The 22,577-nt window shown below is 41.0% G+C and overlaps 1 protein-coding gene across 36 annotated transcripts in view; it reads left to right on the top strand.

Annotated features, from left to right (window-relative positions):
* Nucleotides 1-22,577, top strand: part of EPB41L3 (erythrocyte membrane protein band 4.1 like 3) — a 234,190-nt gene that overhangs the window by 179,466 nt on the left and 32,147 nt on the right. For all 36 annotated transcript variants that reach the window (XM_043558346.1, XM_043558343.1, XM_043558345.1 and 33 more), the window contains exons 4-9: nucleotides 2,931-3,035; nucleotides 4,207-4,249; nucleotides 11,931-12,006; nucleotides 14,092-14,310; nucleotides 14,645-14,732; nucleotides 19,802-19,954. In XM_043558346.1, coding sequence (XP_043414281.1) covers nucleotides 2,931-3,035; nucleotides 4,207-4,249; nucleotides 11,931-12,006; nucleotides 14,092-14,310; nucleotides 14,645-14,732; nucleotides 19,802-19,954 — 684 coding nt within the window. The remainder of the gene's footprint in view (nucleotides 1-2,930; nucleotides 3,036-4,206; nucleotides 4,250-11,930; nucleotides 12,007-14,091; nucleotides 14,311-14,644; nucleotides 14,733-19,801; nucleotides 19,955-22,577) is intronic.

Here is a 22,577-nt window from a genome sequence, read left to right on the forward strand (position 1 = left end):
TTGGGAGAGTTGGGTGTAATCCTATCGAGGGCTGGAAAATAATCCAACTCCGTCCACTGGCAGTCTTTCTCCTCCCACATGCAGGAGGGTGCTGAAGCCTCATCTGGGCTCCGTGGGAAAGAGCCTCGTACCCCTTAGTAATGTTTGCCACGACACAGGGGACCCAGTCATAGCCTCGAGCCCATGGCACCCTTGCTTCACAGACTCTTGTATCCTCACTCAGGGATGAGGAAATGAGGACCCAAGTAACTTAAAATGCTCTTCCAGCGTCACCTAGCTAGCTGGTGGGTCGCGGTGATATTTAGGAGGTAGGAATTTTAGGGTTTACGATCGCCATCTCCAGTAGACCCCAGACAACTAATCTTGCTTCTTAGGGGGGACAGACAAACAAACGCCAGCGTAAAGAATGGGCCACTATGTAATTGTCTTAAGAACTGTTTGTAATGTTCAAAATAGGCTCAAAATATTCAGTGAGAAAAAAATCCGGTCGATTCAAGAGAGAGCTATGAATCATTAATAGAAATCAAATTGTGAGGAGCCAGAAAAGTAAGATCTAGTTAGTACAGTGGTCTGTCCTTCGGCTAATCCCCGCCACCTGCTAGACAAAAGGAAGACCACAGCAGCCAGAAGACCGCTAACTAAGACAATGCCCAAGGCAGCCTGCGGCATATCCAGAAATGATTCCACCATTGAAGAGCTGCTGGGTCAGAGAATATTGGAGGCTCTGTAGAGAAGAGTTTCTGTATTTGTTTTTGCTTTGTTTTATTTCTACTTATTGAGAAAGTACTTGGGCCAGACTCTGGTGTATCGGGTGGTGGGGGGAGAGCACGTGTGTGTAAATATTGTGGTCTGGGTAGTAAGCAGGCAGTTAACTATCTAAAGAAAGCGCAGGACATGTTAATACTGAACTGCCTGTTGGCACCACAAGGAGTTGTCTATGTGCTCCGTCAGCAAAAACGCATACACAGCAAGTTCCACGTTATGTACCCTGCCCCGTGTCAGTCACTGGGGCTAGAAGAGCTAATGCTTATGGAATGCTTGATATGTGCCATCACTGGCCCAAGTTTGAATTCCTTGTGTTATTTGAATGTCAGCCATCCCAAAGAAGAGGGTGGTACCACACACATTTGACAGAGGGAAAAACAGAGAGGCTCACATAGCTGCAAAGGGCCTGATGAGGAGTCAAACCCAGGTTGATCTGCTAAAGCCACCACTCGGCCATTACATAATGCTGCCTCTCTCATCTGCCTTTCCTGAACTTGGGTTCTTGTCTGTAAACTGAAGATAATACCAGTAGAGGCATTGGAAGAAACAAATTTTTATGAAAACTTTATAATTTGTTCGACGTTCAGAGATGATATGCTGTTTATTAAATAAAAGATTCAAACCAGTGAACAGCATTTCATTGTCATACCATTTATTCATATCCATGCAACAATGTAGTTTTGCTATTTTCATGCATTATTAAACTTTTTTTCAAATACATCATTGAGTATTTAGCTAGATACAATTTAGGCTTTACTTTTGTATCATAGATTTATCTTTTTTTTCCTAAATAGTCCTGCTTCAGGGGGCTGAGCAATTTACTTCCAACATCATTATAGTTGCTTAGTAATAAACAGCACTTGCAGGTTTCTGAATTTTTACTATTTTGGCATACACAGTGTTTATCAATTTTCCTATCTCTCATTGTTACTGTATTAAATCTTAGAGGTAAATGTGCTTAATGTATTGGGTTGAAATGTTGGCACTGTCCAAACGAAACATAATTTAATTGTTGCCAGTTAATCCATCTCTGTCTCCAAGACCAGGTTGAGAGACCTTTGAAAGATCCCATGAAAATATGATACTGGGTATCACAGTAAATTAAGCTAATAGATAGTTTTGGTTTTTTTTCCCCTCAGATGACTACCTTTTTCTCTTCTCCAAATGACTGTGTTATGGTTAAAATATATATGTATAAGTGTATAAATGATAACTAATATATATGTATAAATGATACACATTTATCATGTATATGGTAATGTACATGATTATATGTATAAGTGATATGTATATGTATAAATGATAACTATATAGGTGTATAACATATACACATGTATATATGTATAAATGATAACTAAAATGTTTAGTTATGTGTATGTATGTATAAATGATATGTATATATACCTTATATGTATAATGATACCTTATATGTATAAATATACACATTTATATCTTATATGTATAAATGATCTATGTACATCATTTATACCTTATATGTATAAACGATAACTAAAATGTTTAAACTTCACGAACATTTAATGTTTAATAGGAAGGATTTCTCAGAAAGAAATTCAGAGAAAAATGAACACTGTAATACAAAACTGAAATTTGTGGCCCCCCAAAAAAAAAACTGTAAAAATAAACCAATGAAGTTAATGGGCTTTAGAAGGCAATCGGTAGCTAGAATTTCTAAGTAAGCATTAGAATAGGAAGTCTTAAGGGGAAGTCTGCCTAAGATAAGGGATGGGTTCGATTCTTCAAATGTGGTCGTGTGGGGACTGAGGGCATTCTGAAACACGGCTTTTGTTGGTCCTTTGTACTCTTTCACTCTCAAGATTTTTCTATTTCACAAGATAGTTGAGGCTTCTAAGCCCCACATCATTTCCCCTAGCTACTTCTATTTCGAAATCATCAGCAGGTTGCCTGAACTCACTCAGCGGTACCAGTGAGTTTTGGTTTCATTAGTTGGTTGTCAGCGCAGAGTTTTGTAGGCGTGGGCCCACATTATTGAACCTTTTCACTAGTTAGGAGATGGTGAAGTGGTCAGACTTGAGTGTCACGTACTGAACAGTTACAGCAAGCAATATTTCAAATTTTATTGATTCTTATCCGTGGCAATTGAGAGAACTTTGTGTGTTGACTTGTTTTTGCTTTATTTTCCATAGAAACGCTCCAGAGGCCAAGTGCTCTTTGATAAAGTATGTGAACATCTGAACTTGCTAGAAAAGGACTATTTTGGGCTTACGTATCGAGATGCCGAAAACCAGAAGGTGAGTCATTAAAAGCAATACGAAACGTATGTCTTGAGTATTGCTGCAAGAAAGGGAATGAGAACTGAATGGTAGATCATTTTCTCCATCTCCCTCATCCTCCCACATTTACACCTTTGAGTCCCAAAATGCTGTTAATCACCTCATTTCTTTATTAAAGATATTATTGATAACTTCCTTTAATCTTGAGTATTCCAGAAACAGTAAGTCGGTATTTCACACATGAGTTATTTATGGTTCCAGGAAAGCATCTTATATGGTTCTTTTCTTGGATGATGTTTTTCAGTGGATTTGAGCCCATGAAAATCAAATATATTGATACTAACTAACATAGAAAACGTATTCCCTGACTGATGTCCTGTTCTTAATTCATCTTTGTATGCTTTCATAGCCTTACAAAATCAAACTATGACACGGGTCGTTTGCTGACCAGACCCCTGTCTAATGTATTCAGCAGGTATTTAACATAATACTTGTATAGACTCTTACACCTGAGTAATACAGTCTATTCAGGGCTTTGTCTCACTGATTCCCACAACTACCTGAAAAATAAAGAAGAAGAAATTGTTTCTGTTGTATTCGTGCTTGAAACTAAGTCACAGAAATTTTGCTCATAGATGTTACTTTGTTTTGACGTTGTGCATTGAATCATACTTAATACCTACCCAATTCACTGAACAATGTCTAACTTCGTTACTAAACAGCTGAGTTTTCTGATGAGGAAAATAATAAATCTCAAGTGAGTGTTCATTTGTTAGAACACTGTGGCTAAGAATCTGTAACCACAGAAGTCACTCTGTGGGCAAAGGCATCAGTATGTCAACCTACATGTGTCTTTAATTTATTCTAGTAACTTCTTTGAACATAGAATCCACTATTGTATTTCTCCGCTGTTTCTGCACTGGCTCAAATCTTTGAACGTAGTGTTGTAAAAGAAAATTATCTTGTCATGCACGAATTGTGCATACACACACATTGTCTCGTCACACTGGTGCCTGAGCCCTCGCAGGGCCTGGGGAAGGGGCACCGGAGGTGGGGGAAGGTCGTAAGTCCAAGGGCCTGCCAGCAACCGTTCCCTCTCAGATAGGCTTAGTGCATGTCTCTACCTGAGCATCGTGAAGTTATTTTTATTTTTCTCTGGTTCAAATTCAAACTGTCATTTCCTTTTCAGAATTGGCTGGACCCTGCTAAGGAAATAAAAAAACAGATTCGAAGTAAGTTCTTTTGGATTATTTTACATGGAGATGCGAAATGAGATGTTCGGAGAGCATCGTTGTCTGACTTGGTGGCCCATACCCACATAGCTAGTGAGAACACTGATTTTTTAAAAGATTAAGATCTCAAATTTTATCTTTGACAGGTTGGCCTGGCTTAAATACCCATTTTTAATCATCACAGCTCAGGAATAAAATGACTATGACATTTGACCTATTTCCCTGCTTGTGCACAGAGTGTGACATGTGATTTAATCAGGTGATGCTGCAGTTGACAATTAACCATTTAAAAGTTCCAAACTTAATGTTAATTAAGCCTAACTGCCACAAAAGTATAAAAGTCAAGTTAAAGGTAATAGTCACTGACTAGTTGAGAAATAGAGTAACAAGTCAGACTGAAGTTTACTATCTGGTAACAGCCTCTATTCTTCTTTTTTTTTTTTTTTCAACGTTTTTATTTATTTTTGGGACAGAGAGAGACAGAGCATGAACGGGGGAGGGGCAGAGAGAGAGGGAGACACAGAATCGGAAACAGGCTCCAGGCTCTGAGCCATCAGCCCAGAGCCCGACGCGGGGCTCGAACTCCCGGACCGTGAGATCGTGACCTGGCTGAAGTCGGATGCTTAACCGACTGGGCCACCCAGGCGCCCCTATTCTTTTTTTTTTTTTTAATGTTTGTTTATTTTTGAGAGAGTGAGAGAGAGAGAGAGAGAGAGAGAGAGAGAGAGTGTGTGTGTGTGAGCAGAGGAGGAGCAGAGATTAAGGGAAGCACAGAATCCAAAACCGGCTCCAGGCTCTGAGCTGTCAGCACAGAGCCCGATGCGGGGCTCGAACCCACAGATTGAGATCATGACCTGAGCCGAAGTCGAACGTTTAACCGACTGAGCCACCCAGGTGCCCCAACAACCTCTGTTCTTGGTCCCTAAAGGCAAGTTAAGAAATGCATATTTCCTAACAGACAAAACAATTGCAGGAACAGCCCACGAAACTGAAATACAGGTAGCGAGAAAGTATGAGACAAGTTGCTACATCTTACTAATAGTTAAATGCAAATTAGAAAGAGACCTCCTTTTTCACTTACGCAGGTTAACAAAGATTGTACAAGTTTACTAACGCACTGTACTAGCAGCTACGTGCACAGCTAGTAGTGTGTGAATTGGTACAACCCTTTAAAGAGGGTACTCGGTCAGTATTTATTAAAATTTAAAATGCACTTGTTCTTTGACCCCGAATTTTACTTGTAGAAATTTATCAAGGATTTCCGGTGCCTTTGAATGTGCTGAGATATCAGAACACACCATGTTCTAATAAAAAGTAATGAGTAGTGAAATGGCTTAATAGTAGATCTCTCAAAAAAAGTCACTGTAATGTAGATATTAGAGAGACTAATGATTATGTATACAGCTAAACATGTTTATCATATTTTTAGGAGAAATTTGATATATTTACTAATAAGAAACTTGGTAATCAAGTTTTTCATGGAGTTTTTTCATGGAGTTACTAAAAGCAGATGTGTTGAATATGTATCCTAATATGTTGCCCATAAAGTCTTCTATATTCATCTAATTAATGAAATGCTATTTCTTTCTTGGGTGATTTGTAATCACAAAAAGCCCTTTGAAAATATATTAAATGTCAGGGATAAGTCACAATATTGGTAGAAGAAAAGCTGTATAAACATCTATTTTCTTCTCTCTTGCTAATGGAATTCTTTTCTTTTTCCTTAACTTCCCATCTATCCTGTCCTCTGAGAGAAGAAACAGGGCAATCAGAACTGAGATTTAAAGGATATTTTCATCATGCAGCTTAGGCGATACTTGTGACTGCAACATAAAGAAAGCTAAGTGATAATCCTGCAGATAGAGGAGGAAACAAGGAATACTGGAATTTTTTTAAATTGAATCTGGTATTTTTATCTGTATTCCTTACTGTTTCCCATGCACCAACGTGCCCTCTTTCCACAAAATTTACATCCTATCAACGCAAAGAACTGTTACATCAAATGGAATTATTGTACCGTCATCTCCTTTTCATAAATATAAATGAAAGCCAGGAAACACAGATCAAAACCACAAGGAGATATGTATCACCTTACCCCTGTCAGAAAGGCTAATACCGGGGCGCCTGGGTGGCTCAGTTGGTTGAGCATCTGACTCTTGATTTCGGCTCTGGTCACGATCTCATGGTTGTGAGATCGAGCCCTGTGTCGGGCTCTGTGCTGAGCACGGAGCCTGCTTAGGAGTCTCTCTCCTCCCCTGGTCCTCTCCCCTGCTCACGCCCTCATGCTTGCTTGCCAGCTCACTCGCTCTCGAAAATCAGAAAAAAACAACAATAAAATTTTAAAAAGGATAACGTCAGAAAGACAAACAACAAGTGTTGGCGAGGATGCAGAGAAAAGACACCTGTGTGCACTGTTGGTGGGAATATAAATCAGTGCCGCCGCTGTGGAAAACAGTACGGAGGTTCCTCAAAAAACTAAAAATAGGACTAACATATAATGCAGCAATTTTACTTCGGGGCATTTAGCCAAAGAAAACCAAAACACTAATTTAAAAAGATATACTCACCCCTACGTTTTATCGCAGCATTATTTATTTATTTTTATTTATTTCTTTAAACTTTTTTTTAATGTTTATTATTTTTGAGAGAGAGAGAGAGACAGAGTGTGAGGGGGACAAGGGCAGAGGGAGAGGGAGACACAGAATCTGAAGCAGGCTTCAGGCTCTGAGCTATGATCACAGAGCCTGACGCAGGGCTTGAACTCATGAGCCACGAGGTCATGACCTAAGCTGAAGTCGGACGCTCAACCGACTGAGCCACCCAGGTGCCCCTATTGCAGCATTATTTATAATAGCCAAGATATGGAAGCAGCCCAAGTGTCCATGGACTAATGAATGAATAAAGAAGAGGTGGTGTGTGTGTGTGTGTGTGTGCGTGTGTGTGTAAAATAAAAATATTATTCAGCCGTAAAAAAGAATGAGATTTGCTATTTGCAACAGCATGGATGGACCTCGAGTATATTATGCTAAGTGAAATAAGTCAGAAAAAGACAAATATCGTGTGGTTTCACTTCTGTGTGGAATCTGAAAAACAAACTAAACAAAGCAGAAACAGATCTACAAATACAGAGAACTGATGGTGGCCAGAGGGGAGGCGGGGGGAGGGGGGTCATGGGCAAAAATGGGTGAAGGGGAGTGGGAGATAGGGGCTTCCGGGTGTGGAATGAGTAAGTCACAGGGATGAAAGATACTACGTAAGGAATATAGTCAGTGGATTGTCATAATGATGTGTGGTGATAGATGGTAGCTGCATTTGTGAGCGCAGCATAGCATAATGTCTAGAGTTGTCCAAGCACCATGTTATACATCTGAAACTAATGTAACATTGAGTGTCAAATATACTTCAGTTAAAATGCATATACATACATATTTTAGAATACATATACATTTATTTATTTGTTTGTTTATTTATTTATTTAACATTGAGTGTCAAATATACTTCAGTTAAAATGCATATACATACATATTTTAGAATACATATACATTTATTTATTTATTTATTTATTTATTTATTTATTTATTTAAATGATTGAAGGAAGTTTTCTTTTCATGCTATAGCTCCACAGTATGTCTGTAGAATTAGGTTTTCTCAGAGAAGGGCAATCAACCTGATATGTTAAGTTACTTAAGAATTTAAGTTACAGGGGTGCCTGGGTGGCCCAGTTGGTTGGGGGACCAACTTCAGCTCAGGTCATGATCTCAAGGTCTTGTGGGCTCAAGCCCCGCGTCAGGCTCTGCGCTGACAGCTCAGAGCCCGGAGCCGCCTCCAGATTCTGGGTCTCCTCTCTGTCTTCTCTTCCCCCCTCCCTTGTGTTCTCTCTATGAAACATAAACATTTAAACATTTTTTTTAAAAAAGACTTTAAGTTACTAATTGATGAGAAACAGAAAATTCTGAAACTGAAGAGTTTGTTCTTAACAAAAAATTATAATTCTAGTCATTTTAATGCAGACCAGATGTTAAAATTTCTAAAAATACTGTATTTTGTGATGTAAATATATTTATAATATAATCATTTCATGCTATACAGTATATGATCTATATAGTGTATATAGTAATTTATAGTAATTTTATGCCATGAATGGAGCATACTTAAAAATTCAAGATTTGGTAGCCATACAATACTAAGTTAGAATTTTCTATAAGAATGAACTCTTCAGTTTCATAGTTTTCTATCATAAATTTGTGATGCAATCCTGTGTTAACATTTTAGGAATATCATTTTAACACATTCAAGTGGTTTCTTGTTTCTAACCAGGGCCATCATCTGAGCAGATTCAGGCTTGTGAGCCCATCATTACATAATCATAGTTTCCCAGTTGATTGGTTTCTATAAGATTCTTTATGGGAATATATATTCGTGCAGTAATCTGCCTCTCTTGTTAATTTCAAATCTTATGCCTCATTTAACTGCATTTTTTTTCTTGATGGGGGATAGATTGTAGTTTCCTTAAACATCCCACTTCAAAGTATGGTCCCCAAGCCCACCTGTCTTGAAACCACAAGGGGGGTTATTAAAACCACAAGTTCCAAAACACCTGGGTGGCTCAGTTGGTTAAGCGTCCAACTCTTGATTTAGTTTCGGGTCATGATCTCACCGTTTCGTGAGTTTAAGCCCCATGTCGGGCTCTGCGCTGACAGTGTGGGGCCAGCTTGGGATTCTCTCTCCCCCTCTCCTCATGCTGTCTCTCACTCTCTCTCAAGATAACTAAACATTAAAAAAAGAAGAAGAAAAAAAAAAAACCACACACACACACACACACAAGTTCCTGGGCCCGTACACCAAATCTCTTGAATAAAAATCTCTGGGTAGACAAGGGATACAGGAGTACTGATGCAGAGGGGCACTTGTACCCCAATGTTTATAGCAGCACTCTCAACAATAGCCAAATTATGGAAAGAGCCTAAATGTCCATCAACTGATGAATGGATAAAGAAATTGTGGTTTATATACACAATGGTCTCCATTGTGTATATACGTGGCAATGAGAAAGAATGAAATATGGCCCTTTGTAGCAACATGGATGAAACTGGAGAGTGTTATGCTAAGTGAAATAAGCCATACAGAGAAAGATACCATATGTTTTCACTCTTATGTGGATCCTGAGAAACTTAACAGAAACCCATGGGGGAGGGGAAGGAAAAAAAAAAAAAGAGGTTAGAGTGGAAGAGAGCCAAAGCATAAGAGACTCTTAAAAACTGAGAACAAACTGAGGGTTGATAGGGGGTGGGAGGGAGGGGAGGGTGGGGGATGGGTATTGAGGAGGGCACCTGTTGGGATGAGCACTGGGTGTTGTATGGAAACCAATTTGACAATAAACTTCATATATTGAAAAAGAAATAATAAAGGCACATTTTTTAAAAAATCTCTGGGTAGAGCCTAGGAATTGCCATTTTTAGCAAGTACCTCAGGCCAACTATAGTTTGAAATTTATTTTCCCGCCGTGCGGATTTTTGCATTGAAATATCTTTCTTCTACTTTTATTATGTCTTAGTTTCCAACCTAGAGTGTTTATCTTAAATTTATCATGAGATTGTTTAATTACATTGCTAAACTATTCATTGGATTCGAGGCATACTTTGAAATGGATAAAAATTATAAAAGAGAAATAAATCCATTTCTTGTAACTAATCCGTTAACTTTCCTTCCAGTTGCTTGGGGGGAAGCCAGCTCTCATTTATGAACCTCACCATTGGCAAGCAGTGAGGAGATCCATCATAGCAGAAAATGAATAGGAATCAATAGGAAAGTAAAACCAGATCCGACCATTTTTCAAGTAACAAAAGGACTTGGAAGAATAATCACTAGAAATATATTGGATTGACCGATAGCTTATAATTCTTACTGCCCATGTTTCAGTAATATTTTCTGAGTGATTTAAAAATGATATTAAGCAGCCAGCGATACCTGGCCTTATGCCACTTCTTTAAAAGACAACTCAGGGAGTGATCCTACCGTGTGGAATTTTAAGTATAGTATGAATGGTAGCATCAAGAATATGCTAGAACTGGGGCGCCTGGGTGGCGCAGTCGGTTAAGCGTCCGACTTCAGCCAGGTCACGATCTCGCGGTCCGTGAGTTCGAGCCCCGCGTCCGGCTCTGGGCTGATGGCTCAGAGCCTGGAGCCTGTTTCCGATTCTGTGTCTCCTCTCTCTGCCCCTCCCCCGTTCATGTTCTGTCTCTCTCTGTCCCAAAAATAAATAAACGTAAAAAAAAAAAATTTTTAATAAAAAAAAAAGAATATGCTAGAACTAATAAATGTACCTGTGCCGTTAAGATAGAATATAGGTATCCTCTGCAGCTAAGAGTGTTTGCCTCCTTCGCAAGAGAGTGACCCAAAGAAAGCAGCTAGCACTTAAAATGCTACCCCTTTCTTCTGAATGTTTGCAAAGGACTTGTGGAGAAAATGGAAGTTTCCAGAAGTCAATTAACGGGGAGAAGAGGGTGTTAGGGTATCTTTGGGGAATATCTGAAACATAAGGGCTGGACTGTGAGGTCACAGAATCACAGAGTGAAAAGAGTGGCTCCAGCTTGTGGTGTAGAGGAAAGGAAGCCAGGGAGACTGGGAGGAATTTTTCAGGAGCACATTCAGAATATAAGCAAGGTCTACACTGAGGCACTTCTGTGGTTACTACACGGAGGGAACAAATGTCTGGTGAAGGAACAGCCAGACTTTAATAAGTTCCTGCCTTAAAAGGCCAGAAGAGAAAGACGAAGTGAATGTGAATTAAAGGAGTGATCCGTTAGAGAGAAAGTACATGGAGAAAAGAAAAGGCTGTTTTTCCTTGTTCATAATGATAAGCCACACACAATTAGAGACAGTATTAATAAAATGGAGAGTTGAGTAGAGCTTAATAACGTTTCAAGAAGAAGTGTGGACAGTACAGAGAGTACGTGACTGTAAGCTGACACCTGGTTGATTCTTCTCCTTGCTGGAGAGGCCGAAAGTCGATGCCATAGGATAAAGAAAGGCAAGACGTTAAGAGCATCAGCCCAAGTCGTGGCCTCATAAGGAGGTGTGGAACTTAGTAAAGTACAGTTAATACATTCAGGCCTCTCTTGAACCAGCCATTTCCCCAAGTGAGAAAAGAATCTTCAGCAGCCTAGAGAGCAGCTCACATAAATACTGACTACAATAAACCTTCCGTTAAAAAATATCTTGAACGGTTCCTTGACGTGTATTGTAATGGGATTTGACCTGCAATGGCAAAGCAGGAAGGACAAAGGAAAGGGGATTGTGCCTGTACTCTTGGTCTGTGAGCTATCCAGAATGTCATAGCAATAGAACCAGTCTAATTCCGGACTTGTCTAATTGAGGATTATCCGTACCATTCCTGTTTTCTCCCTCTTCCAAAGGCTTACCCTTGTCCCTGAGAAAGGGAGGAAGCCTAGTCAATTTCCAAGCTAGTTAGAAACACCAGTACAGGATTTGGGCAAAAGACTAAAAACTAGATGAAGTTTCAGACCTATCTGGACTTCACTTGATGGAGACTTTCCGGTTTTCCACTTGGGAGCAAAGGTTGCCTGGGTGTTAGTACTTGGAGTTGAGGCGGTTCTAACTGTCAGAATAAGAAATACAAAGGGCTTTTCTAAGGTTCCATTCTAATGTCTCCTCTCTGCAGGTGGTGCTTGGCACTTTTCATTTAATGTGAAATTTTACCCACCAGACCCCGCCCAGCTCTCTGAAGACATCACCAGGTATTTGAAAGTTGGCTCTGAAAAAAGGCAGGCATGTCGGGAAAGCTGCTTCTCTTTATTCTCCGGAGAAAAGCATGCTTACGTCTGGTAACCTCACAGTCATCCCCACAGAAATGGCAAACCAAAGACAACAGAGTGAGAACAAACATCTGATGAGAAGATTTGCCAAATCCTGTCTGTTCACAGTGAATCTTTGGTGCTAAGCTGATAGTTCCCGCTGCCTGACCGTGGCGGGAAAACACACAGCCCTGAGAAACTGTCATCCACCTGCCACGATCACAGTGGATGGGATTCAGCATTAAATGATACAGCAATTTCTAGCAGTCCTGCTCTCAAACTCCGAGTCAAAAAGTGTTCACGTGTGTATCATTTTTTAAATAGCTGCCGTGTATCAGATTGGTTATATAAAAGGCATAAGCATCTAAGCAGCGATTTAAAAAATGATACATACATGCACACGTATGATACACATAAACGTGTACATTTAACAGTTTATTTTCCATGACCTGTCTAGACAAAATGATTAATTCATTTTGGGGAAAGAAGACCCAGAGAAAGGAATCGAATGTAAAACTATTCTTGTGCGATGACTGAGCTCTGGGTGTGAGAGGAGTTTCCTTTATGAGGCTGGCCTGGTTTGCTGTGTGTTCTGGGCTTTTCCGCATCCTGCCTTGGAACCCCTGGCTCTCGCACCCTGGTTGGCAGTCAGTTTGCAGCCAGTCAGGGTGACGTTGTGCCATGTGTGCTGGGTTTTCTGTGTAAGCCTCACATCCTCCTTGGAGGGCTTTTCAGAAAAGGGAAAGGACTCAAAAAAGCTCTGGTGCCTTGCTATGAGTAAAAATAATTCCAGCAGGCATGTTAGGAGAAGGGCAAAAAATAGTTACAGAGGATTTCTTTTACATGTGCATGAAATCGAAGAAAATGTAGGATTTGTTTATTTAAAGATAACTTTTTAATAATATTGAGGAACCACTTAATTGTGGCTAATTGATTGGTTATAGAGCCAAATACACCTGGATTTGAAATGCAGTGCACGCACGGTTCCCATCTATTTGTGCAATGTTTACAGAGTGAGTCTGTATTACAAGGAGTTTCCTTCACATTTAAAGGGGACCTTAAGACTTTAATCATAGTCTTCAGCGTCAACCGATTAACAGTTTATCTCTTATATGAAAGGTATTTGTATATTTTATTATACCTCTATGCTGGGCCTTGAAGAGTATTTTTAAACGTCATCAATGTTAACACTTACCTTGGGGTCTTCTGCAGTTAGCATTAGATCTATAGATCTTGAAAAGCAGAGTAAAGGGGAGATAAGTCTGCTATTAATGGAGATACTTGCATGATTTCTCAGCCAAATTAGGTGGAACATGTTTTGTATCCCGTGAATAGAAAGCTGTTTACTTTTAATGAGGAGGTTCTCAGATTTTAAAGTAGTAAGTCTTCAGAGTTAATCTTCCTATCAATTGGATTCTAGAAAGTCCGCTAAATAAAAAAAAAAAAAAAGAGAGAGAGAGAGAACTTGAAACAGGAGACATTGTTCTCATAAAGAGACCACTGCATGAAGAATGCAGGAGGTTGAGAGCAGAGTTTATGATGGTGTAGCTGTTGAGTTAGCTGAAATCTGTCTCGCTCGTAGGGCAGGACCTTTAACCGAGACTTTAAAATGAAACTTCCTTAAGGCTAGTAGAGACCTAATAACTGCATTTAACAGCACTATTTTTGTATGATAATTCCCCCAACCAGAGATTGCAGTGAGTGTGTTGAGGGCTCATTTATTTGATTTTAAATGTTAGTTCTTGTAAAAGATGTTAAAGGAACAGGTCATGAGGTTTCTTTTACTCTGTGCTTTAGTTATAAAAGCTTGTTTTATTATGAACATTGGCTTGCCTCTAGATGCCCTTAAATATTGTATTTTGTAGCCAAGCATTTTCCCCTGACATCCCAATCAAAATACAGATGAAGGAAAATTCTAGTGAGATTTTTCAACAGGAAGAAATCGCTTACAGTACAATATGTATCAAGTGGCCTGCTTTTCACATGTCCTAACGCTGGCTTTTTGCCTTGTCTTTTGGTTCCTGGAAGGTACTACCTCTGCCTACAGTTGCGAGATGACATCGTGTCCGGAAGGCTGCCCTGCTCCTTTGTCACCCTGGCCCTGTTGGGCTCCTACACTGTCCAGTCAGAACTTGGAGACTATGACCCAGATGAATGCGGGAATGATTACATTAGTGAGTTCCGCTTCGCCCCAAACCACACGAAAGAACTGGAAGACAAAGTGATCGAGCTTCACAAGAGCCACAGGTCAGTGCAGAAACCCTGAAGACATGCGACTTAGCTTGTGCCTCGGTGGGTGAGCCTCACTGGTACTACCTGCTTTTCCCAGGACTGATTTCAGTGGCATGCAGGTTGGGACTGCAGCAGAGTGAGGTTCTGTACTTGGTACAATTCTGGGTAGTTACATTGTGGCTCCGATGCTCTTTGAGAGCCTTTTGTCTTGTTATTCTCCCCCACCCCCTACCGACCACAAACCTGCTAGTGCCTCTCCGGGGACTTGCTTAGTATATAGCCAGGGGCTAAGTGGGAAATATTACAGAGAGCAAAGCAGCATCGTAACACATTTTTTTTTTCTTATCAGAGGAATGACGCCAGCAGAAGCAGAGATGCATTTCTTGGAAAATGCCAAAAAGCTGTCCATGTATGGGGTCGATTTACATCATGCCAAGGTACACATTTTTCAAACCCCAACCTTCCTATTCAGTTGTATTAAATTCAAGGTTATTATTAATACAGGCCGGTGATTTTTACTACAGGCATTATAAACAAAAACTGGGGGATTCCAATCCATGCTTGCTTTTAAGGCCTACTCAATGATAAAGCACATTCAGCTCTCTGATACTTGGACTGAAGGGTTTGCTCTGCATGGCTCAAACTCCCATTGCTCCTGGCCTCAGCTCCTGAAAGGTCACAGTAGGCAAAGCCTCCGATTGCCTGTTGGTTCAGTTATAAATGTATCTTCACATCACAAGCTCCTAACTCAGCCCCCTTCCCTGTCACAGTTTTATCTCCCACTTTGTGCCAACACGTGCCCTTTGCTTCTGCCAGATCCTGTCTCTGCCTTTTCCCTGAATATGCCTATCTTTCTTTGGGCTGTCCTCCTTCCTGTCTACCTGTCCAACTTTGGCCAACTGTCCAAGACCCAATCGTCACATCTCTTATGTGCCAAGTGCTCTTTATGCCTCTGTCCTGGATGATCACCCGGCACATAGCAAATACCTGTTAAATTGAAATAACTCTCTAGAACTTGGGTTCTCTGACAGACAATCAGTGCTTTGAAATAAGGTTATAATTTTGAAGTTCAACTAAAATTAACCCCCCAAGCTAAGGCTTGTCTAGTTGATTGGTGGTCGGCGAAATGTTAAAATTCTATCTTGGCTACGGAGTCTTTTGAAGAAGTTGGGACCAGGCTGTAGGAGGGTTGAGGTGGCGAAGATGCGTAAAGCTGTTTACTTTTCCCAGAATCTCTGTATTTTTCAGCAGTGAGAGAATGACTGTAGGGGCTATTAGTCTATTATTTGAGCAGCTATGAACAAAAGTACTTGAGAAGCACAGGAAGCCTTACGAAAACTTTCATCCAAAACATAGGAAGTTTGTTAGGATCGTGGGGATGGATTCTGGAACTTTTAGTAGCCTTAAAAAGATGAGTGTTTGAAGTTCAGAGGCAGTTTCTTCTGACTTGGGCTGTCAGGAGACTATCACTCCGTAGGGGAACGTGCCTTTAGTACTAACAGACTGCATAGTCACCAGTTTTAGGACCCAAGGAACACGCAGTTAACGGGTTTCCAGGCATTCAAGTATCTTACACCGTCAAGGTTGGGGCCAAGAAATGAAGAGAGTTTCAGCTGGCTCGCGACAACCCAGGGGACCCGTCTATGATCTGCAGGCTCTGTTGATGAAGTAGGGCCCCTCCCTGGTTGGCTCTCAGTGAGCAGACTGATCCCCACTGAGTTTGGACAAGGAAATGGTGGCCATCCGATAAACACAGGTTTGATTGCTGATGTCTGCAGACCATGCTGTAGATCATACAGGACAGGCACTTCCAAGGCCTGAAGGCCTGAACACTAGCAAAATCTCATAGACTCGGCTGGGGCATACCTATCTGAGGGATGTGTCGGTACATGGAATGCCGAGCTCTTTGACCTCGGTGTGTAATTACGACAGCAGCTATAGCTCTATTTACTTGCCAGTTTGTTACTCTGTTTTTTCACTTCTTTCTCACTCAGATAAGAAAATGTCGTGTATTTTATGCTATAGAAGGCAGGATGAGGATTTAAAAAAAGATAGGGACATACGCTAAGATTGCTTTTCTCTTCGAGCTTTTCCCTAGGTGGCTAACAGATAAGGAAACAAGAAGGAAATGAAGGTAGCCTGAAAATTCGAGCACATTGAAAGCTTGTTTTTTGAGTTACATTACTCACGATGATTCACTTACTGCCCAGGAAAAATAAATAAGTAAAAGATTAGGGCATACATTTGGGGCAGTACAGCTCTAGATTTATCAGTGTTCCTATCAGTACAAATAAAAATCACTTAACATTGCTGTAGCTACTAAATTAAAATAGATCACTGCTTTTTCATTCACTAATATGATTTGAAATCACACCAATTAAAAAGAAAGAGTTAAGGAAGCACCAATGCAGCCTATTACAGGATTTCATCTGAATATTAAGTATAACGAATGTTCAGCTGCGGACTCCCATTTTCTGGCACAGCCACACTCCATCATTTCAAGGAGGAAATTTACTGAATTAAATTAGAACTGATTTCCGGTTATAAGTGAGATGCTTCTCCTCTGTGGATGGTATAAAGCCCTGGGCTTTAGGGCCTATTTAGAATTTCTGAATTGTGATTTTGGACTCCATGGCTCTGTATAAAGAATACATAACATATTATTAGATGCGGGTCCCTTGTTTTGGAAAACCTGTTCTAAATGCTTTGTCTTTTTTTCTTAGGAAGACTGCCTCTGCTTGTTTGTCATTTAATGTCAGTCTGAGTAGGTGCTGTCAGAGTCATTTATTCCATATAAGATTCTGAAATACAGATAAAACTCCTTATTGGGTAGCCCATGGACCGAGTGATAAGTGAAGGATGCAGAGTTTGAGCAGTGATTTTAAATTAAGGGAAGAGTACACTCATTTGTTTTAATTAGGATAGACTGAGACCATCCAGATCTCCCTTCAGTGCTCCCTGCTAAAGGGAGCATCTAATGTGTTTATTGGTAGGGAAGCACCCACGTCCCCAGTAAAGACCGCTGTGACAGCTTTCAGTACAAAAAAATTACCAAGCTGACGTCAGGACTACGGGCTGTGGCAGAACACACTTGATGATCGAACGTGTTACTCTGATGTTACTTCGGAGTAACGACATGGAAACGTTGGTTCAGTTTAAAACCCCACCTATTCCTAACGTTTTCTTTCTTCCCTTGCCCTCTCTTTCAACAAACGTGTGATGGCTTAATGCCTGCTGGGGAGGTGCTGTATGACCGCTGATTGGGCAAAGGTGTAAAACAGAGCTCCTGCCCTCAAGCAGCTTCCAGTCTTGAGGAGAGCAAGGTGTGGGAGGGAGCTGATTGGAGCGCCACTTGCTTGGGGTGTGCTGGCGACGACGACAGAATGATACAGGGACGCGGGAGGCCTGTGTGGTGGAGAGGAGGGGTCAGAGGAGGCTTCCTCATCTTCCCCAAGAAGGATTCTGGCTCCTCATTACTCAAAGACACTAATGGGTGATTTAAAAATAATAATAACAATGAAAGAGCTTTTAAGTGTCCTTTCCTCCGTAGGTCAAAGGTCTAGTTCCCCAACTAAGCTCTGTATTTATCACCCAGAAAGCGAATCAAGGACCTTTAATCAAACAGTCCTCCCCTCGTTCCTGCATTTCTGCTCCGGCGCGCGAGGAGTCACCTCTGAGCGGCCCTGTGAGCACGTTGGCTGGTTCTGAAGGATCAATAGTGCCAGCTATTTGTCAGTATCAGGCTCTAGCTCTTCCAATTGCTCGTTCAGATGAAAGCCCCTGATAAATGGTGGACAGTTTCTGGTCTTTGAGCTCTCCTCAGAATTTAATTATGTGGTAATATCCTGCCATCAAGTATTTCCACTTGTGTAGAGTAATTTTGTACCTTAATGGAGCGATCTGTTTCCAGGGTAAAATATTTCATTTTAATCCAGTTAGATGGTATTTGTAGACTTAAATTTCCTAGAGATGGACCGAAATATTTATTTTTGATTCTGGAAATGTTCATTTTCTGCCTTGCACTGGCAAGATTGAGGAAGTAAATGCCCACAGTGGGGATGAGTCAGACTCTCCTGTTTGGATTCTTCCATATCCCCCTCCCCTCTTCACCGCTGCAGAGTGACTCGGTTCCAGGGACAGTCCTGCTGATTAATATGTGGCAGAAGACCTCAGCTTCACCTCCTATGTGCCCCCTGCTTCCAACATCCAGTGTGACAAGGAGATGGGGACGGAGCCTCACACACAGTCCTGCCTTCTGTCCTTTGTGTCTCCCCCACTCAGGGCCACCACATGTGTTGATTTTACCCCGTTTCACCCAAATACAACATGTGGGGGGCATAGGCTGGACACACTCGGTCTCCTGAGCTTTATATGACCTCCCTGATGACCTCTGATCTCTGAGACTTCTCATCCCACAGCCCTAGGAAGTGACCTAAAGGTGAAGTAAATGTGCCAAGTAGCAGAACAACAAGCTATAAATATAGCATGCTCCCACTTAAAAAAAGAAAACTATATACCTATAGAAAATGTGCTGATATTCATGTACGTGAACCGGTTTTCAAATGTGACTGCAACTGGGCAGTGTGTGTGTTCCAGGCACGCTGGGGAAGTACACTCGTAATTTAAAAAATGATTTTATATTTAAATTTCACTCTGACACTAATGGTATGTAAAAAAGATTTTTTTCTAAGGCTCTCTTTTAATGGAACAAACTCCAAAACACTCTTTTTTTTTTTTTTTTTAATTTTTTTTTTCAACGTTTTTTATTTATTTTTGGGACAGAGAGAGACAGAGCATGAACGGGGGAGGGGCAGAGAGAGAGGGAGACACAGAATCAGAAACAGGGTCCAGGCTCCGAGCCATCAGCCCAGAGCCTGACACGGGGCTCGAACTCACAGACCGCGAGATCGTGACCTGGCTGAAGTCGGACGCTTAACCGACTGCGCCACCCAGGCGCCCCTCCAAAACACTCTTGAGAAGGGGCAGAGCCTCTCTGTTAGTATACATATCAGCTGAACGTTCTATCTCTGCAGCCAGGCTGCTCATATTCAACTGGGAAGGACCCTTCACCTCTCCATGCCTGAAAAGTGTCCTCCTCTGTAAACTAGGAACAGTCATAGCAACTCTCTCAAAATATCACCGTGAAAATGAAAGGAGTTAATACACATTAAACGGCTGTAACCGTTTTAGAAGGGCAGCGATGATTTCTTCCTGCTATTAACACATCATCTGGTCGACCTTCTCTGTGTGCGGTATTTACGTTGTAAGATACCTGAGCGTGAGCCAGTTTTACTCTGACATATCTCCATAATGATTAATATCTTCATTAGGAGCCTATTACTTAGTGGCAGTGTTTAAAAAAAAATGGCTGCAGCATTCTTCGTATTTAAATTAGAGCTATAGGTAGTCAATTATAGCTTCTTTCATGGAAGCTTAAATCCCCTACTCAGCTGTCAGTGGAAAAAAGTGAAATACTGATCCGTTGTTTCTTGGTGCTCTTTTCCAGGATTCTGAAGGAGTAGAAATTATGCTAGGAGTTTGTGCGAGTGGTCTGTTGATATATCGTGACCGACTGAGAATAAACAGATTTGCCTGGCCTAAGGTTCTAAAAATTTCATACAAACGGAACAACTTTTACATTAAGATCCGGCCAGGAGAGGTAAGCAGCCCCGCATTTGCATGTACCTTGAACAAAAAGGTACCTGCTGGCAAACAAAGATTTAAATTGCCTGCGCCCAAGTTCTGAACCTCATAGGACATGGTGATTTCTGTCTCAGTGCCGGGGAGAATTTATCGTAGACTTGTCCGATAAACAACAATAAATAAAACATTTTCTTCTTTTCAGTGGTTTGATTCTAATTTTGTCCCAGTGCATAGTTTGAAAAAGTTTTATTTTTGAGGCTTTTAATGTAAAATCGGGATTTGTGAACAATGTTCTGTACATTTCCAACTGTGGTATAAAAGAAACTCTTAGATGCTAAACCTTTTGTGAATAAAAAAATAGATTTCTTCCTGTTTGTTTCTGTTTTACATGTCCATGACCTGTCTTTGTACTCCAAATCTGTTGGCACCCTAACATGTATAGCTTAGCGATAATGTGATCAAAGCACAAGAAAGATTATAGCAAGAGACACCAAGGGTAAATTACATAAGCGTCTCATAGCCTTGTACATTTCTGCCTTTTTCTTTCCATCAGGTAGACTGATGAAAAAATCAAAATCGTTAACTTATCGTTGCTCCTCGGGTACAACCATCCTGAACTACTTATATCCTCCAAAGTGGTTTACACATAACAGGAGATATTTACCACCTATGATCTGTTTAATAGATGATGAATAAACATCCAGTTTCTAACGAGCATGCATAATCTAATGGAGGCAGGCAGAGTTCTAAATTGGCAGCTCATCCGTGTCTCTGAACTTTTTCTGGTACAATACAGAATGATCTCCTGTCTTCCAAGTCAGCCTCTCCATTGGTGGAAAATGTAATTTAAAAATCAGGTTATATGTGATGTGATGCATGGTGACTACAGTTATAATGCTGTACAGTATATGTGAAAGTTGCTAAGAAAACAGATCTTAAAAGTTCTCATCACAAGAAAAAAGATCTGTAACTATGTGTGGTGATAATACACATAAACATCGAATCATGTTATACACCCAAAACTAATATAATGTTATATGTCCGTTGTACCTCACTTTAAACATTAAAAAAAATTTTTTTTTTAATTTTTATTTATTTTTGAGACAGAGAGAGGCAGAGCATGAATGGGGGAGGGTCAGAGAGAGAGGGAGACACAGAATCGGAAGCAGGCTCCAGGCTCTGGGCCATCATCAGCCCAGAGCCCGACGCGGGGCTCGAACTCACGGACCGTGAGATCGTGACCTGAGCTGAAGTTGGACGCTTAACCGACTGAGCCACCCAGGCGCCCCTAAACATTTTTTTAAATCATACTATAAAGCAAGGAATCCTGTTTAAATATAAAGTCAAACTTGTCTGTGAAGACTGAAATAATCCGGAAGCTTTTCATGTAAATACCTGAAATTAGTTTTTTATAATTCCCTAAAATTGCATATTAAACTTATAACTGATAATATATTTGGTTCATCCAACATTTACTAAGCGAGCACCTGTTTATCATCGAGCACGATATTGGTCCCTATCCTTAAGGGACTTTCTGTTTGGCAAAGAATCAGTCTCGTGCACTTAGAATTCTGTCGTCATGATACGTATCGCACATAGGATAAAATTCTACATACATGGAACAAACAGGCTGGGGTGAGGGCCCAGATGGGAACGCTGGAGAAATGCATCAGGAGACAGTAGTGAGCCATGGGAGGTTTTCAAGAGGACGTGATACGCTAGACGAATGATTTGGAATGAAACTGCAGGTTAGCAATGAGATGTGGTAAGACCTAAACTAGGGCAGAGGCTGTGGGAATAGAACAGAAGGAGCAACTGTGAGGGAGGTTTCAGAAACAGAACCAGTAGGTCTTGGACACAGGGTGGAGGAGGGTGCTAAAGAGGGGAAGGGGTCCATGATGATCAGAGGCCTTCCCTTGGCATGCGTGAAGTTGATGGACATGATATTATTAGACAAGAGGGGAAAACAGAGAATTTCAGAAAAAAAAAATTAAATTCCTCTGAGACATTTTCAGGGGGTGATTCTTGCATAGTAAGAAATACAGGTTTGAAGGAGTCGTCCACTGCATCCATTCTATTCGAGGCCTCAGGCAGGAAATAAATTGCCCAGAGAACAAGGGAAGTTAGAGGAGAAGAAGAGACCCTCAAACAGAAACCCTGGGTGACATCACTTCTTGAGAGGGAAGAGTAGGCAGAAGAGGACCGTAGGGGGATGAGGAAAAGCAACCAGAGAAAGAAAAGGGGCAGGAAACAGTCCCAAGTGACAAGGAGACGAGATTCTGGGCACATGATGAACCAGCGGGGCCAGATGCTATTGACAAGACGTGTGGGCTAAGAACTAAGAAAAGTGCGTCGACTTGACAAAGCCCGGTGTGACACTGAAGAGTTTGAGAAGATGGTGGGAGGACCCTGCAGGTGGCAGTGAGGTAAGGGGTGCAGTAGCCAAGGCTTCTCCTTCTTGACCTTTGTCAAGGAGCGAGATGGGGTTGTGTTTCAGGCAGAAGCAGGCTCCAAGAAAGTTGCCCTCCTCCCCGCCCCCGCCACTTTTTTACAATCATGTAAATAAGGCTGAGAAGAATGAGTGAGGGAGAAAATGAGTGGTGGCACAAAGGCTCTGAAGAGGTTGAGAAATTGGTACA

Source organism: Prionailurus bengalensis, chromosome D3, assembly GCF_016509475.1.
Source record: "Prionailurus bengalensis isolate Pbe53 chromosome D3, Fcat_Pben_1.1_paternal_pri, whole genome shotgun sequence".
Classification (NCBI taxonomy): Eukaryota; Metazoa; Chordata; class Mammalia; order Carnivora; family Felidae; genus Prionailurus; species Prionailurus bengalensis.